At 55.2% G+C, this 18,180-nt stretch overlaps 2 protein-coding genes across 2 annotated transcripts; one reads left to right on the forward strand and one right to left on the reverse strand.

Annotated features, from left to right (window-relative positions):
* Positions 1 to 2,137: 2,137 nt before the first annotated feature.
* On the forward strand, positions 2,138 to 7,429 carry ANKRD53 (ankyrin repeat domain 53). The gene is made up of 6 exons (XM_032652253.1): positions 2,138 to 2,196; positions 2,478 to 2,616; positions 2,954 to 3,153; positions 4,444 to 4,608; positions 4,983 to 5,103; positions 6,710 to 7,429. The coding sequence occupies exons 1-6, from the start codon at positions 2,138 to 2,140 to the stop codon at positions 7,427 to 7,429; spliced, it is 1,404 nt and encodes a 467-aa protein (XP_032508144.1).
* A 2,753-nt stretch (positions 7,430 to 10,182) lies between these two features.
* Positions 10,183 to 16,476, reverse strand: TEX261 (testis expressed 261). Its single transcript, XM_032653200.1, has 6 exons — positions 16,280 to 16,476; positions 15,320 to 15,399; positions 13,767 to 13,920; positions 11,849 to 11,916; positions 11,062 to 11,164; positions 10,183 to 10,820 (listed from the first exon to the last, which is right to left on the reverse strand). Exons 1-6 carry the CDS (start codon positions 16,347 to 16,349, stop codon positions 10,705 to 10,707), a joined length of 591 nt encoding a protein of 196 aa, XP_032509091.1. The 5' UTR covers positions 16,350 to 16,476; the 3' UTR covers positions 10,183 to 10,704.
* Between the last annotated feature and the right edge of the window lie 1,704 nt (positions 16,477 to 18,180).

Genomic DNA, 18,180 nt, shown 5'->3' on the forward strand with positions numbered 1-18,180 from the left:
CGGAGTGGCTTCGGGAGCAATGAGGAGCGGGCCTTGGGCATGGGACCGGGATGTGGAGACAGCAGGCTCTGAGGTCCTGCCTCCGTTTCTCTCTGGGTTTGCCTCTTCCCTCTGCCTTCCATCACCCTTGCCTGGAGGCTGTCAAACCAGTTGTTCAGGAGATATACCCTTATCATCCCCTTCCAGAGAGGAAATCCACCCGCTCTGGGCATTTTCTGCCATCTGCCCTCCCCGTGGTCTGGCTTCTGTTGTTCCATCAGGCACTGTCTGCCCAGCCGCATGGCTCTAGCTCTGGCCAAGGGTCTTTAGGGTAAAAGCCATCCTCTCCTCCCATCTCCCCCCTGCCTCACTCTGTGACCTTCTTTCCTCAGGATCATCTGCAGCCTCTGGCCTCCTCAGGAAGAGGACTGAGGCAGGAATGCCTCAAAGTCCTTCTCAACCTGGCTGCATGTGACCATCACCTAGAGAAATTTACAAAACACCAACTGCTCAGGCGCTAAACCAGATCAATGAGTTGACCCTTGAACAACGTGGGGGTCAATCCTCACCTAACATAGAGTTGGCCTTGCATAAACGCGGTTCCTCCTTATCCGCAGATTCAACCAACCAGGGACCATGTAGCATTTACTGTTGAAAAATATGCACGTATGAATGAACCCACGTTGCGCAGTTCAAACCTGCGTTGTTCTAGGGTCAACTTGTAATTTGAATCGCTAGGCACAAGTCCCCCACATTGATATGCACCCCCCACCGCCAGGTGATTCCAATGTACAGCCAGGGTTGCAACCACCGCTATAGAGACTGCAAGATACCCCAGGTGAAGATAAAGAGCGTTTACTTGAAGAGGTCCTGAGATACACCCTCCGACCCCTAACACAGACATAAGGTCTTGCTGCCATTGTTTGGATCCTCACATTCCAAAAGCAACAGCCCAAAGAATCCCTCAGCTTCCAGGAAATCCTCAAAATCTGTCCCTGCAAAACATTGTCACTTTATCTTACTTTGAAGCCAGTTGCTAAGGCCCCACCTGGGGCAAATATCCAGTAGGAGTTGCTCGTTTTCAAGGTGCTCAGGAGAGGTGCTGGCTCCTTCTGACCACTGGGATTGGAAGGCAAGTGGGCTACAAAAGGAGGTTTTCCCTGGAAAGGGGGAGAGGTCCTTCTGGTTGGAGAATCTGCATTTTTGTCTCTCCTTGCAGGTCACTGTGGTCATAAAAAACCCTCTCCCCTCCATCATAGACCTTCCCAGTGGAAACACTGGGAAGTCCGGTGCAGAAGGAAGAAGGTCGTTAGAAGTGGGTGGTGTGGCCAGATAAGCCTAGAGTCGACCCTGGGGCCTCAGTAGCCCTCAAATAAGCTTGGGGTCTGTTTCCCCTGAGAAGTGGTGAGAATGTGGATGGTTCAGTAACACTAACACTGATTCAAGCAACATTTATTGCTTGGCTACTTGACCAAAGTCATGTGGCTGATTTACAGTGTATCTGTTTCCCTTCAGGTGGAAGTGTAAGGGAATAGAAAACCTTGCTGGAGGGCAGTCTGGAAACATATCAACAGCTAAAAAATGTTCATTCCCTTTCACTTAGTAATTCTACTCCCAGGAATCCATCCTAAGAAAACAACCAGAAATGAGCCATTTAGTTTTCGGCAGCACATGTGAAATTGACAGCGCATCCATCACGATGTTGGGCTCTGGTTGCGTCATAATACACGTTTAGTATGTGGACTGACAATGGAAGCTGGCTCATAATTTAGCGCTGAAAGAAAAGAGGCACAAAAACGTATACAATATGCATACACATAGAGTAATAGACCGTGATTTCTGTGGGTGGTGGTATTGACTTGTAATATCTTCATTGTCCTTTCTGTTTTGTACAATCAGCACTTAACCAATTTTATAATCATAAACAAAAGGTAAGCGTCTTTCAGTGTGGGGTGTGTGCGATGTCGAGTCTCCAGGACAACTGGGCCGCGGGGGTGGGGTGGCAGGCTGGGCGGCGCCGGGGTGGAGGAGGCGAGCGGGGCCTACACCGCGACCCTCGCCCGAGAGCGCCCGCCCGACATCCAGAGCGCGAGCTGGAACCTCGGCGGGCGGGCGGGCGGCACCTCGCAGGCGGCGGCGCCTCTCAGGGGTCGTCCCCATGCGGCTGGCGGAGAAGGTGTCAGCTAGGTGCGGCGACTCGGCGGCCCAGCGGCCCAGGTGGGCCTAGGAGCGGGTGTGCGGGCGTCGGGGCGCGGGAAACCGCTCGGGCCTCCCGGAGCGGCCGGGCGTGGAGCGGCTGGGGTCGGCCGAGTCAGGCTCGCCTCCTGAGCGGTGCCCGGGGCCTTAGACGACGGTCGCGTCCCCATTGCCCTGCCGCGCAGCGCGCCCTGGCCCGGCCTCCAGAAAGGCCTTCGTGCACGTGGGGGCCCGGCCCGCGCGGGCCCCGCAGGCCGCCGCTGCCCGGCTCACTCCCGCCTTCCTCCCCGCGCCTGCTCTAGCTCCGTGAGTCTCGCCGAGGTGTGGGACCAGAGGGCGATCGGGAGCTACCACGAGCTGTTCGCGGCCTCGTTGGGCAACCTGGAATGGTTGCGGTTCTGTCTAAATCGGCACCGGGGGAAAATCCCGGCCGATGACAAGGTAAGGGCTCGGAGCTCAGGGGCGGGGACCGAGGTCGTCTCCACCCCACAGAGAGCTCCGTACGTAGTAGCTACCTGGCGAAGAGTGACAGTGGAGCATCCGGAGATGTCCTTTTCTGGGTAGACGGTCCTAATTCACCTTCCGACCGTCTGGAAGGCCATTTTGGGGGGAGCGAGGAAGGGTGAGCGATACGGGAGTGGGAAAGGGGTACGTGCGATTCCCCGGGGGCACAGAGAAGAGGGGGAGGGCAACCCCAAGAAATTGCTCTCTAGGTTAGGCTGTGGGCCCTGGGTGCCAGTCCTGCTCAGCCTCTTCCCGCCTCCTCTGGCCCCCACAGGGTTTCACTGCCATCCACTTTGCAGCCCAGAGCGGCAAGCTTGCATGCCTGCGGGTCTTGGTAGAGGAGTACAAGTTTCCCGCGGACCTGCCCACCAACAGTGGCCAGACACCTCTACACCTTGTCATCCACAGTGACAACAAGACCGTGGCCCTGCCCTGCATTCACTATCTGATTAAGCAAGGGGCGGCCCTCAACACGTGAGTCCAGCCTGTGAGGGGAGAGTGGCCTGGAGCCTGGGCAGATAAGAACCCCACCTCCAGGCAGGCAGATCCAAGCAGGACAGGCAGAGGGGCTGTGGGGCGACAAGGACTGATTCCCACGTGAACAGTCAAGAGAGCCCACATGGTGTCGTGGTTAAGAGATTTTGGGAGAGGACAGACCTAGTTCGTGTCCCAGCTTTGCTACCTGCTACCAGACAGAAAAACCTCAGGCAAGTCACTCAACCCTAAGCCTCAGTGCTCTGGTTCCCAAACCTGTCTGTACACTGGAATCACCTGTGCCAATGTACCAATGCCTGTGTTCCAATCCAAAGGTTGTCATTTAATTGGTCTGAGGTGTGGCCTGGACTCTGGAAGGCTCAAAAGATCCCCAGCTATTTCTCATTTGCAGCAGAGTTTGGGAACTACTTGCCTCAGTGTCTTCAACTGAAATTTGGGGGGATGACAGTGCCCATCACGTGAGACTATTGTGATAACTGAGAAAATGCATGGAAAGCACATGGATGGCATATAGGAGACTGCATTCATTCAAAATACTTATCCAGCTGTCATGTGCTAAGCGCTGCGCCAGAGCTGAGGAACACAGTGGTGAACATAACAGCAATGGTCCCTGCCCTCGTAAAGCTGGTACACTAGCGCAGGAGCAGACAGCCAATTAGCAAACTGATAAATGAGCAAAATGGCAGAGTGTGGTAAGTGGTTATGAAGGGTGTAAACAGGGTGGTGGGGTGGTGAGTAAAGCGGGCAGGGAGAAGATCTATTTGGGAAGAGCAGTTACCTCTAAGGAGAGAATGGAGAGGTGAGCCAGCCTAGCAAAGCCAAGGAAGAGTGTGCCGGGCAGAGGTGTAAAGGCCATGCTGGGAGAGAGTGGGGCAAGGTCAGAGGGCAAAGTTGGGGAGGAAGCAGGGCCCCGGCCATGCAGGCCTTGTGGGCCGTGGCTAGGTGTGGGGAAGGGGCAGGAGGGCTGAGTGGTTTAAGAGGAGATGAGGTTAGTGGTCTCTGAGCTCCAGCCAACCAGCTCTCCTTCTAGCATTTCCTCACGGTCACACACCCCATAATCAGACTTTTGCTGTTCATTTGGTACAAACCCTCCTTCTACAGTTGAAGAAACTGAGGTACAAAGAGGAGAAGGGACATGCCAGGGTCACCCAGTGGACTGGTGGCAGAGCAGGCCTGGAAGCTGGTTGGCTCACCTATCTGACACGCAGATGCCCTTGGTCCTTCCTTTCTGCCCTCCTCCCACCCCCACCCCGGCGGAGCCCTCCACAGTCAGACATGCAACGGCTCCACACCCCTGCACCTGGCAGCCCGCGAGGGCCTGCTGAGCTGTGTGAAGGTCCTGGTGCAGAAAGGTGCCAATGTTCATGCCCAAGATGCCATGGGCTGCAAGCCCATCGACTACTGCAAAATATGGAACCACCGCATCTGTGCCCGGTGAGGCTGTGAGAACCAACCCTGCCTGTCACCCTTCCCCAGGGCCCTCACCCAGAGCTGAGCATGTAAGAGGAGGGTCTGGGGATGAGCCTGCAGAGGGCGCCTCTCCCCAAGATGCTACTCCCAGGGCTCTCCACAGGGCCTCACCCCTGGGGTTTAGCACTGCCCTGAGGCCTCAGCTCCTCAGCAGGAGGGTGGTGATCCATCAGACGCTTTAGCCAGAGGGGCCTCGGGCAGTGGGGATGGGTCATCTTGCTCATCTCACCTCTGGCAGCTCTGCCCACTCCCACCCAGGCCCTCAGCAGCAGCCAGTCTTCCCTGACCAGGGCGAAGCTCAGTCACTGAGGAATGACACGCCCCTGCCTCGGCACCAGGTTCTTGAAGGATGCCATGTGGAAACAGGACAAGAAGGACTTTGCCCATGAGATGGGGAAACTGAAGAGGCTCAAGAACCAGCTGGCCCTCATGGAGGAGGACTACCTGACTGAGTATCAAGTAAGGGGTAGGGCCAGTAGGACGGGCAGCGGCACCGGCCATCCAGGCATGTGAGCAGAGGAGGCAGGGACCCACATGCACAGTTAGTTAGAAGAGTGGCTAGAAGTGGTCCCATCCAGAAGAAGCCTCCCTCACCCCCTCCTCTGAGGAGGAGGGCGCCGAAGGGATAACGCTTAAGAGGACTCTTTAAAGGTGGGCAGCAGTTGGCCACATGAAGAATCAGGAAAGGACTAACCTGGTAGAAGGAACAGAGAGCCCTGCGGAGGGGCAGAGGGGCACATGAGAGCGTGGAGTTTGTCAAGAAGTGCAAATTCAGTACAGCCAGGGGATCAGATGTGAGCTGGAGACTGAAGCTAGAGACCCGGCAGGGGCGCAGATCAAGGTCAGGCCTCAGCTGGTACAGAAAAGGAGAATAGAGGATTTTAAGCAGGTGTAACTACACAGGATGTAAGAACCAGAAAACCCCAAAAGAAGATGCTGGGAATCCTAAGTGGATCCAGGAGTTGGGAGGGCTTCGGGGCTGGCAAAATCCGGTACTCCAGCTCTTCCAGCTGCATTCCTCGCCAAATTTCCCTGTCCTACCCTCCGTTGTCAGTGTCACCCAGCCTTCATAGTCATGTATGTATCCAGAGGAGGCAAAGCCCATCTGTTCCTGTGGCTCTAAGATTTCCCAGAAGCCCCCTAAAGATCTCCCCTTATCTCTTATTGGCCTCAACTGGATCATGTGTCCATTCTTGTTCCAATCCCTAGAGCTAAAAGAACGCCATGTGTTGACTGACTTAGGTCTGGGGCGAGGCTGATGGAATTATTATGATTGGCTTAGCCTGATCAGCGCCTACATCTGAAGCTGGGTCAATCTCCAAACCACCTGACTGCTTAGCAACAGTCTGGGAAGTGAGACACTGAGATGGGGAGGGGGGAAGGGATTGGTTCTGTGACAACGAGTCGAAGGTTCAGCTCTAGTGGAGGCAAGGACAGAGAGCATCACCACCCAGCCTGGAGAGCCAGCCAAAACTGTCTCTCTCCCTACACTGACCACTCAAGGCCCACCACTTCCAAGAAGCCTGCCCAGATTAGCTCCATCCAGTTCCTAGCCTTCCAAACTTTTCTGCTTTCTCCTTCCAGGGTCAAGGATAAGTCTACATCACTCATTTGCCTTTTTCCCCATCAACCCAGAGACTCTCTTAGGGCAGGACATGTCTCCACCAGCAGACTGGGAACTCCTTTAGTGGGGGTGGAGGCTGGTCTCCCCCATTAAGACTCAAGTTTTTCCATAGGGCAGGGACTGTGTCTCCCCCCTCAAGTTGGAGACCTCACCTAGGGCAGAGGCTGTATCTCCATCAGATTGGAGATCTCTCCTATGGGAAAGGCTCTGTCTGTCCCATGAGCCCAGGGGCCCCCTCCAGGCAGTGGCTGTCTCCCCAACAGAACAAGGGCTCCCACAGGCAGGGGTTTCTCTCATCAGACTCCGGGCTCCCCGGAGGCAGGAAGGTATCTACTCAGTCAGAAACCTGAGGTTTCCCGGGCTGCAGCCACAGGGCCCCCTTCCACAGAAGCACACGGGGAGCAGCCCTCCAGGACTATCTCGTGCCTTCTGATATTGCAGAAAGAGCACCAAATTCTGAGAGAAGCTGACTTCAAGAAGTGGCTCCATCGCAAGCTGCTGCCCCAAGGCCAATCCCTGATCCGCAACACTCAGGGAGAGCCCCGTCCTCCACCCCAGGCCAGTGTGCTCTCCAAGACCCCCAAGCACGGGGCACTGTGGCCTCCCAAGAGCTTCTACCCCTCCCAAGAAGCGCGCCTGCGGCAGACACTGCAGCCCTGTCAGCCCTCGGTGATGCCTACACCCACCTGCAAGCAGCTCATGGTCAGGCGGCCCAAGGTGTGGAATCTCAGCAACAACCCTGACAGGTCCCCCACCGCCCAGATCGGCTACCCGCAGGGCATCCGCCTGGGCGTGCATCCCGACCCCAGGCCGGAGCACGACTTCCGCTGCTTCCTCGAAGTGAGGTCCGACGGGCACGGCGGTGCGCTCCTGCGCACGGTGGCCGGCAACCAGGTGGCGCCTGTGCCCCGGCTGCCTTTAGAGGTGATAATCCGTGAGCTGTACCCGTCGCTGCAGCCGTGCAGGATGAAGGTACCCCAGGGCTTCTGTTCTGTCACCATGAGAGAGGTGCCCCGGAAGCGGCGCCTGGGTGATGGCACCTTCTGGACCGACACTCTGAGCATGAACCTGCGAGAGACATTTGACGAAGGCTTCCTGGCAGCTGTGCGAGCCCATCAAGGGCTCCCCACTCTGCCCTCCCCCAAACCACCCCCCACTTAAACTTATTTTGGTAGCCTCCCGACTGGAGGCTGCCCAGTGAAGGCTGAGGTGTGGTGATTCTGTATGGATGGGGAGGAAGGGGAGTGCCCACCCCCAAGCTCAAGGATCGGAGCCCCCTCCCCGACAAAACCCAGCTCCCAGGTCTCCCTTCTCTCCACAAAGGAATCTCTTGGACCCCCCCAGGAGATCCAAGTTAGGGCAGTAGCCCAAGGCTCAGAGTGGGGATCCTCCTCTATCCTGGGCCTTACCATCGTAAAAGTGACACCTTGGTGTCCCCATTTCCCTTCCTCACACCCAACAGCTCACCAGGGACAAGGATTCCAGGATGAGGGACCACTGGGAAATTCTGCCTCTTGTTCATATTAAGTCCTTCCTGCTGCAGGTTCTAAGCCTCACTCTGCATCTCCAGAACAGGGAGGAAGAGAGCTAAGGTGTCACCCTGTCTTTGGCTTCCCTGCCACCATGGGCTGCCATCCTTCATTCCCAGCTGCCACTGGGGTTTCTGCAACACAGGGAGGCACAGGCAGCCTTTCTGGAGAAGGGAGGGAGGACCTATGGCTTCAGTTTGAGACTGAAAGCACTTGTACTTTCTCCAGGAAGCTATCCTGGGTCCCCTGCTATCCCGTGTACACACCACTACAAATCATTCATTAAACAAACATTTATTGAGTACTTTCTATGTACCAGGTGCCAAGCTAGGCACGGTTGATACAAAAACTGAAGGACGATTCCTGCCCTCAAGGAGCTTACAGTCTAATGGGGAGATAAACCAGTAAGCAGGCAAGTAAGCCCAGAGTGATCTGTGTGGTGTGCTGGAGGGAGAGGGGACATTCAAAGTTCCTTGGAGGAAGTGAAATCTAAGTTGAGAACTGACAGAGAAGGTACTCAGGCGAGCAGAAGAAAGGGAATTAAAGTGGCATCTCTGGATACAGGAGGCTGAAAATCAGAATGCAAGGTGGCAAGTGATGAGGCCAGAGAGGCGAGCGAGAGCCGGGACACCACGAGCCTCACGAGCCATGCTCAAGGGTCTGGACTTTATCCTGACGGGGGGAGCCATGGAAGGTTGTAAGCCAGGGAGTGACTAGATCAACCATGCATTAGAAAGACAACTCTGGCTGTGGGATAGAGAAGCAGGAGGAGGCTGTCACAATAATCCAGGTGAAAGGTGCTGACAGAGGGGGTGGCTCAAATCAAGAGATGTTAAGAAGGGAAACTTGACGGTTGTTAGAGATTGGATGTCGGGGCAGAAAGAGAAAGCAGGTCTCTGGTCGGGCTCCTGAGTGATCTTGGGGCCAAGGCAGGTACCCAGAAAAGGCTGGTTGCAAAGGGTGGCACCAAGGGCTCTCTGGGCCATGAGAGTTGTCTGTGTGCCCAAAGGCAGCAGAACTGTGGTTCAGAGGACCGAGAGGGATGCTGGGGCTGGCTGTCGGCTCTCAATTCCTTGAAACCGTCAGCACGGATGGGCTCCTCCAGGGAACACACGACCGAACCCTGAGAAACCCCACTGCGCGGGGGGTGAGTGGAGGGGCCTGCACAGGACCCGGAAAGGAGCAGCCAGAGGGGGAGAACCAGCCACAGCAGTGCTTGGGACGCTGGGGGTGACGAGCCCTGCCCGATGCTGCACAAATCCAGGAAGAGGAGATATGAAGAGGGTCCGCTGGACTTAGCACAAGGTCACTGCTAAACCCCAGAACACTGGCAGTGCAGTGAATGGAGGGCAAAGCCACACCATTGGGGTGAGAAACAAAGAAATGGACAGCAACGGAGAGCAAGGCCAGCTGCTGGCCAGCAGTCAGGACACTGGCCTCCAGTGTCCTCCACCTTGTCCTCCCTTGTCTGCATAGGACAAAAGGGCCTGGCAATCTCAGTGCCACTGAGAGAAGGCCAAAATGTACTGCTCCTCCCCAGGAAAGGGGAAGGCTGGTATTTTTAAGGGAACGGGAATGCTAGACCCAAGGAAATGAAGGGCTACGGTGGGACTTGAGGCAGGATGTAGAGGTAAGATTTTCAAGCACAGAGGTCTTCCCTGTGGCTGAAAGGTACCACATGTGTGCAGTCCATCTCCGCACCTGTCTGCTTTGCTTTGAGGTATAGGACATGTCCGGTAATGGCTCTCGTGGGGACTTCATTCGCATATGTACTGCTGAGTACTTGTAAGGCACTGTAGCTGGAACGCAAGGTCAACAAATGCTGGCCTGTGCCCAGGACCTGGCCTAACTTTTTAGAAGACTGATCACCTCCCCAGGAGCCAAGACCACTCAGAAGAGAGGGCCAGCCCTTGTGTGCTGTTACAGTGACAAACAGTTTCTCTCACCAGCCCTGTTTCTTACAAAACAGGCTGTAGCCCAGGCTGCCAAGAAGCCAATTTTTAACGTTTCTCCTCGAGCCTGAGACAGAATTCAGCCAGAAACCACTCTCTTCCCTAGGCGAAGACATAAATAGGATACTGTACATGTTCTCCTGAAAAATCTAACCCAGTCCCACACCATCCCCTCTCTGCCCCCAGTCTGACAGTCACGGAGCCCCGAGGAAAGAAGAGATGGAAGGAGAGAGAAGGGGATTAAGAAAGGCCGCATCCATCCCCACTCCCCCACCTCCCCACTCCAGGCTCAGCTCCTCATCTCTGTCCCCTTCCCACTAAGGGCCACAAGAACAGTCCCTTCGGAAAGGCAAGACCCAAACCCAGAAAAGGAGCCCCTGGCGCAGAAAAGCCAGTCCAGGTGGAAGGTCAGCAGGAAGAAAGGAAGATGAACTTTCAGGGTATTAAGGCAAACAGGGCCACCTAGAATCTTTATTCAAACGGGAATCAGCACTTGGACAGAAACCGCAGTTCAACAGCAAAACTTTCTCTTGCAAGTGCTAAGCCACGGCCCCTCCCCATGGCCATCTGCCCATAGCAGTTATCACTGTCTGCTCTCCAGCTTCACAGCCCCTGCCCTGCCTGCCCTGGCTGAGCCAGAACTCCGGACCCATCACAGGAGGGGGCGGGAGGGCCACAGGAGCTCAGCTTCTGCACACCCAGGTGGACCACAGCCTCCTGGCTAAGCAGGCACCGCATCCTCCCTGGCACCCTCTGAGGTCTCAGCCTCCGGCAGCATCAGATCTGAGCCAAGCTGAGCCTCCTGAGGACGGTGGGGATGGGGGCTTCCGGGGGAGTCGAGGGAAGGAGGGCCAGCGCTGGGGGAAGGTGCCTTCCAGCTCCCGGCACCCACCTACTGCAGAGGCCCAGGGGCCTGACTCTCCTGATCTTGCCCCAGCATCCCCTCCGCAGAAGTTCAGTACATCTTCTGCCGACTGGGTAGAATGGCCTCTTTGATGAAGGAGGAGACAACCAGGATCCCTAAGCGTTTGCCCCGCTTGCCTTTGGTGAAGTAATTGGAGACCACGTCATCTGTGGAGACACAGGCAGGGAGATGAGAGTGTGTGTGTGTGTGTGTGTGTGTGTGTGCAGGGAGTGTGTGTGTGTGTGTGCAGGGAGTGTGTGTGTGTGTGTGTGTGTGAGTGAACACAGCTCTGCCCACCCACCCAGAGCCCAAGTGTCTCCATCACAGGGCGGGCTCCAGCTCCCCCAGCAACTCAGGCCTTGCTGGCGTCCTCCCACCAAGCCTCCCACCTTACAAACCCCTTCTCACCTCCGGGCTGCATGGTGGAGGGCAGGACGTTCTCCCCAGCCGACAGTGACACAAAGAACGCAAACGGGATTATCCACAGACAGAAAGTGAAATAGGCCAGGACCTGGCAACAGAGACACTGAGATGAGGGTGCCCCTGGAGATGCCAAGGCTGGGCCAGGTGTGCTCACCATGTATCTTAGAGAGGTGGTCAAGCGTGCCCCACACTTGATCTCTGAAGGAGACCAGGGCCCGGGAAGCAGAGACAGGACACCCCCAGACATGGAGAAAATTCAGTGGCGAAAGGTGGAGACCAAAGATGACTGTGTGGCCACAATCCCCAAATCGTGGTCACTAGGACAAGCAACTCCTCTGAACCAAAGGAGGCAGATGGAGGGCAAAACCATGAATGACCCATGTTCCCTAGAGAAGCGACCTTGTTCTTCCCCAGGGGTTCAAACTGGAGTAGCAGGGTTCAGGGTTGTGGCCCACCCCTGCCCTGTGAGGTCTGCGTCAGACCAGGCCACCCCACCGCCCCTTCCTGACCTTAGGATGCTAGGCTGGGATGCTGGCATCCCCAAAGGACTCACTGGGAGACAGCAGTGTCCTCCCCACCGCAGCCAAAGGGGTGCCTGCTTCTCACCCTCACTGCTTTCTAAAATCACCTATACCATTTTTTTTTTAAAAATGTGTCATCCCTGAATAAACTCAGTTTCAAATCATAGTCAAGTTCACAAAGAAATCACGCAAGTCCCTTTTACTCGCTCTGTCCCGGTTAGTAGTTTGATGACGTACTGAATACTTCTTACCTCTGAGAAGGGATAATATTCCTCTGCAAAAAACTGAAACGCTAGGTAATGATTCACCACCACTAGCCCTGTTGAGGGAATGAAGAGTCATTTATTCTGGGGTGGATAACATAAAGCAGACTTTCAACCTTCACAAGGCCCCGGAGGTTGGAAGCCGACTCTTAGTCCTGACCTCACACCCAGCTCAGAGTATGGCTCCGTGCCAAGCGCACTGCTGTCCAGAACCCAGTTTCCCGTCTGTTAGAATGGAAGAACTAGCCCCACCCCACCTGCCCGCTACAGAGGGCACTCATGAATCCAATCAGAAGTAGGTAAAACACTCTTTGAATATTATAAAAACGAGACTCCAGCGCTACACACTCCAAAGCACGGTGCCCGTTGACCTGGTCTTTAGCAGCCATGAGTCCTGAAGAGAGATCCGCAGGGCTGTGTGGGAGGGTGTCACGGGCGTGCAGAGCACACGCTCCCAAGGAGTCCACTCCAGACGGGGCAGCAGGGAGGAGGCTCTCACTCCTCAGGAATGAAAGGGCACAGTTTGCTAGACGGTTTGCAGTGCAATCTTAGGGTTCCTCAAAATTCTGGGGGAGGGGTCCGTCCTCAGGATAAGGTTCACTGGTGTGAACTGGTATGTTCTGGATCCCACCACCTCCTTAGCATGCAGCCAAATTCAGAGAGAGATCCCGGGGACTCGCTGCTCCGAGACAGGCATTCCTGCCGGTTCCCACAGTGAGGTGAAGGGCAGGCACCAGAACAAGGCATCCCCTCACACCCAACACGCCTCACATACACCTCACAGCCAACTGCCACGAATCTTTCCTCTTTTCTCCTCTCTTGCCTCTCCCCAGCTAAGGCTGACAACCACAGCTCTGCCGCTCCTAGCCGCGCTCTAGGGCGAGGGCATGCTGGAAGATAGGATGGTACCTGACACCCACAGATCTTCAGAAAAACTCTCCCAGGCATCTTGAGGGCAAGTCAGGGGAGTGACAAAGGGAAGCCAAGGGAGCTCCCCAAGGGGTGGGGGGATTGGGGAGCACCCTCCCCCCTGGGAAGACGCAAGAGGAGCCTGGTCTCCAGGGAAGGACTCCTCACACCAATCCCCGCAGAACAAATCCTTTGGTGGAATCACACCAAGGCACTCAGTCCTGGCTTTAACACCGTGCCCTCCTTGTGAGTAACAGTCTCTTTCCAGATTCTCTCACAGAAACAGAAAAGCAGCTCTAAGAAACCCCAATCAATCTGATATCTTGACCAAAGGCTATGATAACCAGTAATGATTAAAGGGAGAAAAGGCAATCCCGGTAACCAGATACTGTCTAGAACCTTTTCCGAGAATAACTATAGCATCTATGTGCCAAATGAGTCTCCTAAACATCACTGAACAGATGGAGAAGCTAAGGCCAGAGAGGGGAAATGACCCCCTGGGGTCAGAAACTGGTGGCAGAGCAAAGGCAGGAAGGCCAGGGTCCTCCAAACTGGGTCTGTCAACCCCAAGGCAGCTGTCTGCAGGGACCCCCAGAGCCCCAGGAGGCTCGTCTTAATCACGACTTTGGGCCAGAGGACTGGATGGGGAGCTGCCTGCAGTCCAGGGAAAGGCTTTGGGCTTTTCCTGGCCAAGTGGTTTCTTAGGGGCTATAACTGCTCGGCCAACCCACCTCTTTTCCTTTCTCAAACCCTTTGTCAAACTTACCTCCCTAGGAAAGCCCTCCCTTTCTGAGTATCCCAGCCCCCCAAGTTCTAGTCATTAGAGCCAACACGGGCTCTAGGCTCCTCATGTGTGAGAACCCCAACCTCCAATCAGCCTTGTCTCCTGGAGGACCTCAGTGGTTTGCCTCTTTTCTTTATATCCCCTTCAGTGCCCTAGACTGAGCTGGGCACGTCCAACCAACTCAGTTGCCTCCCCAACTATGTCCCCTCTCACCGCACGACAGGATGAAGTTAGGCGAGGTCAGCATGATGAAGGGGAAGGTCTGGAGGAGGCCAAAGTAGACAAGGTTGGTGAAGAGGCCCACACCAATCATGTAGGTGGGGAAGCGCTCAAAAATGTAGAGGCCAATCAGCACAGCTGTGGAGAACTGAAAACAACCAGAGGCACACAGTGTGGGGAGCTTCTTCCAGGCAGCCTTTCTGGACTCACTAACCCCCAGTCTACTCAGGGCAACACTCTGTTCATGTTTCAGTCTCTCCTTGTTTCACAGCCACAGTTCTGACCTCCCCAGCTAGTCTCTCAGCTCCCAAAGGGCAGCACTTTTCAATCTCAAAGTTTGTTTGACAGCAACCCACAGTAAGAAAAATAGTTTACACTGTGACCCCAACACATGTACATATACATGATCAAAGTTCAAATTTCAATTCTAGTCTTTCCCATTCCTTTTTTTTTTTTTTTGTGGTACGCGGGTCTCTCACTGTTGCGGCCTCTCCCGTTGCGGAGCACAGGCTCCGGACGCGCAGGCTCAGCGGCCATGGCTCACAGGCCTAGCTTATCCGCGGCATGTGGGATCTTCCCGGACCGGGGCACGAACCCGTGTCCCCTGCATCAGCAGGCGGACTCCCAACCACTGCGCCACCAGGGAAGCCCTCCTTTTTTTTTTTTTAATGCTGATAATGATCTACTGAATTGATTGCACAACCCAATAATGAATCCTTCCTGCAGTTTGAAAAACATTGTTCTGAAGGACTTACAACTGTCAGTGCTCAACAAAAGGCAGGCAGTTGGTTGAATGAAGGTCTAATTCCTGTACCAACACTCATGAGCTGGGCCTCTGAACCCAGAGCTGAGAGCTATGGTCTTGTCTCCACCACTAACTCCCTACCCCAGGCCATGCCCAAAGTGGAAGTGGCTTTTGACAGCAGGTGACTTGTGAGGCACTGGGCTCGTCCTGTCCAAACGTGCCCCCAGACCCTCCCCAGCCTTTCCTGCAGCTGCAGAAATCTGTCCACCAGCAGTCACGCCTGTGGCTTGGACATCAACGGCAAGGATTGTGTCTTCAGGAAGAGAAGCCTTCCACGAGCCCTGAGCAGGGCAGGGCCTGGGGCAGGGAAGGTGTCTCCCTCTTAGACCAAGTCACTTGATCCAGTTAGAAAGAGGGCAAAGAACAAGTACTCAAAACTGTCCTTAAGGTCCCTCTCAGTTCTAAATGCTGTAAGCAGAGCAAGGGGCTAAGACCACTAAAGGTGGTCAAACAAAGGCAAAGCCACGGTCCTGTCAACAGAGAATGGGCACTCAGCTCTCGCCTTAAGGAACCAAGAACGAGGCCCGCAGTGAAGCGATCCCACTTGGGGAAGGAGGCCAGGGAAGACCTAGGCCCAGGAGAGCAGACCCAGGGGTACAAGGTACAGGGCAGGGAGATAGGGGGTGATGCCCTCAGAAAACAGCAAGGACACAGGTCTCATCACCCAGGCCAAACTTTCCCCACTTCCTCCTTTTGAGGCAGGGCAAGAGTGAGGGGGATCCTGAGGAAAACTGCCACTTACCCAGATCATGTATTTTATGATCCTGCTGGTGGCCACTGTGTATTCTTCTATCAATTCTGCCAGGTAATAGAGTCCGGCCGCTGGCGGGGGGAAGCAAGCAGGGAGAACGTTAGCCAGGGTCACTCCCACCATGCTGATCACCCCTCTCTCTGCAGCTGGATTCCACTCAACCTTTCATGACTCCATTAGGTAAGGACCAAACCAAACAATCCGTGTGTTACCCTCCCAAGTCGGAAGTAAAACTTTGTCAGGGCAACTAAGGAAAGATTTCATAAAAGTGAATGGAAACCTGTATTTGATGCACAAACCTAACCTCTGGCCCATAAAAGGGAATTTCTTTCACTCATTCAGTAAATATTCGCTGGCATTTAGTATGCGCCAGCTGCTGGGCTGAGAGCTGAGTACAGTACGAGACAGACGAGGTCCCTTCCCTGACCAGCTTTGCGGGGGGTGCGGGGGTGTTGAGTGGGAAGGGGAGTCAGACGATCCCAGTAGGACAAGTCAAACCCCATAAGGAGTGCTTCCCGGAAGAGGTGAAGTCTCAGCTGAGATCAAGAGTAGGAACTAGCCAAAAAAGAAAGCCCGTCAAAGTCAGAGTGGAAAGCACCAAGGGCCCGAGGCGAAAGGGCGGGGGTAGGTGTCTGGGAAAAGTTCGGTGCGGCCGGCCCCGCGACGGAGGGCGCGGCAGCGGTTGGCCGTGCGCGGGCAAGGGGCACTTGAGTCAGCCTCCCCTGGGCACCGCTGGGGCGCACTCTGTGACTCCTGGAAGGACCCGAGGTCAGGCTAGGCTACTGGGGTCAGGAGGAGGGGCAGGACCAGGCGGGGCAGGAAGGGGGATGCGAAGGCCGGAAGGAACGGGCGGGGGTCTCCCGGCTCTCTCCGGCGCCCTCGTGATGCGACCCCCGGCGAGCACAGATGCCGGAGCTGGAGCCCACGCGGCCCGGGGTCGCGCACTCTCACCGACGGCCAGCGTGATGAAGGCCACCTGGATGAAAAGCGACAGCCAGCTCAGCACATACATGAACCACATGGCGCCCCCGCCCCGGCCGCCCGCCAGCCAGCCCGCCGGGACGGGCCTGCGCGCTCGGGCTCCGGCAACACGGAGTCGCAGCCACCGCTGCCGCGTCCCCGCCCCGCGGACGGTCGTGCGCCGCCGCCGAGAGCAGCCCGGCCCGAGCACCGCCCCCAGCCGGGTCCGGACTAGCGCCGCCCGCCGGCGCGGAGGGCCAACCGCTGCTGCCCAGACCGGCGCGCGCCCGCGGACCGCCGGGCTCCCGAGGATGCAAAGAGGGGCCGGTCGGCAATGCAACCACGGGGAGGCGGGACGGTCCTGAGGCGCGGGGACGCAGCGCTAGTACCGGAGCTTGGAACGTAGCCACCGGCCCCTCCCTGTGCACTCCTGCGCCAGCCTGGAGTTGCCCAGGGCTTTCTTTTGCTCCCGCAGGTAACAGGAACAAAACTGTTGAGTGCCTAACGTGTGCCAGGCACTATGCTAAAAGCTAGGCTGTAGGTTCATGATGGAAATTAATCCGATGATGTAGATCATTTTATGGATGGGAAGCCAGGGCCTAGGAAGGTTACTTTGCCTCAGGTTATTGTACATCTAGGAAGAGGCACGGGTAGGAATTGGGGCACCTTTGATTAGTCATCCTCAAGCCTAACTCTCCCTCTCTGTTGACTTCGCCCATTAGGCGCTGAATGCATTTACTACACCTCTGGAAGAGCTAACTGAGGGGCCCCAAGGAGCAGGGCAGCCCTTGTCAAGAAGTTCCCCATCTGGTGGCCGAGATAGGCATGCCAAAATAATGTATAACGGGCCCCTGGTATGTTTCTTATCTCAGAATTTTTTCATGTATAAAAATAAATAAATATTCTTCAGAAAAATTAAACATAGGATTACCATGCTATCAAGAAATAAAGAAGCCCTTATGTATTTTTTAATCGTGGTAAACTATACATAACATAAAATTTACCATTTGAACCATCTAAAATGTACAGATCAGGGCTTCCCTGGTGGCGCAGTGGTTGAGAGTCCGCCTGCCGCTGCAGGGGACACGGGTTCGTGCCCCGGTCTGGGAAGATCCCACATGCCGCGGAGCGGCTGGGCCCGTGAGCCATGGCCGCTGGGCCTGCGCGTCCGGAGCCTGTGCTCCGCAATGGGAGAGGCCACAACAGTGAGAGGCCCGCGTACGGCAAAAAAAAAACAAAAACAAAAACATAAGATTACAAAGCAAAGAAATTACACTGAAATACAGATATCAAAAAGTTTTTTAGAAAACTGTGTGATATAATAATATATATGTTTCTTTATTAAAGTGTAACATAACCCAATCTAACAGAAAGTCTAATAACTACCTCCCAGTGACATAATAAGAAACATATATTTGGTCTCTGCCCCCAGTTCCTGACACAGAACTCCTAAATTCCTCGGAATTTCCTGGGTGATAGGAGCATCTTCTGTTCTAATGAGGTGACTCTTGGTGGGTCCTGGTTAGCTTCAGTAAGGGGGCTGGTCACCAGATTGGAAGCTTGGAACTGTTTCTTCTTTGGCCACACTGCGTGACTCGTGGGATTTTAGTTCCCCGACCAGGGATCGAGCCTGGGCCATCAGCAGTGAGAGCGAGGATTCCTAATCACTGGACCATCAGGGAATGCCCTAGAAGCTTGGAACTTTCAATCCTACCCTCCATCCTCCAGGTAGGGGAGAGGCACTGGAGATTGACTTAATAATCATGAGGAAGCCTCCATGAAAATCTCGAAACCATAGGGTTCGGAATGGTGAATACATCCACATGCCGGGAGGGTGGTGCACCCCAACTCCACGAGGACGGAAGTTCCCGAGCTCAACCCTTCCAGACCTC

Source organism: Phocoena sinus, chromosome 13, assembly GCF_008692025.1.
Source record: "Phocoena sinus isolate mPhoSin1 chromosome 13, mPhoSin1.pri, whole genome shotgun sequence".
Lineage (NCBI taxonomy): Eukaryota > Metazoa > Chordata > Mammalia > Artiodactyla > Phocoenidae > Phocoena > Phocoena sinus.

What these genes read in the sequence shown, in the direction of transcription:
- TEX261 (XM_032653200.1), bottom strand. Translation starts at nt 16,349, where the DNA reads ATGTGGTTCATGTATGTGCTGAGCTGGCTGTCGCTTTTCATCCAGGTG. An exon ending in TAACTTCATCCTGTCGTGCG is followed by an intron (nt 11,917 to 13,766) that starts GTGAGAGGGGAC and finishes TTCCCTCAACAG; the next exon opens with GGCTAGTGGTGGTGAATCAT. An exon ending in AATATTATCCCTTCTCAGAG is followed by an intron (nt 11,165 to 11,848) that starts GTAAGAAGTATT and finishes CTCTGTTGCCAG; the next exon opens with GTCCTGGCCTATTTCACTTT.
- ANKRD53 (XM_032652253.1), top strand. Translation starts at nt 2,138, where the DNA reads ATGCGGCTGGCGGAGAAGGTGTCAGCTAGGTGCGGCGACTCGGCGGCC. An exon ending in TCGGCGGCCCAGCGGCCCAG is followed by an intron (nt 2,197 to 2,477) that starts GTGGGCCTAGGA and finishes CGCCTGCTCTAG; the next exon opens with CTCCGTGAGTCTCGCCGAGG. An exon ending in AACCACCGCATCTGTGCCCG is followed by an intron (nt 4,609 to 4,982) that starts GTGAGGCTGTGA and finishes CCTCGGCACCAG; the next exon opens with GTTCTTGAAGGATGCCATGT.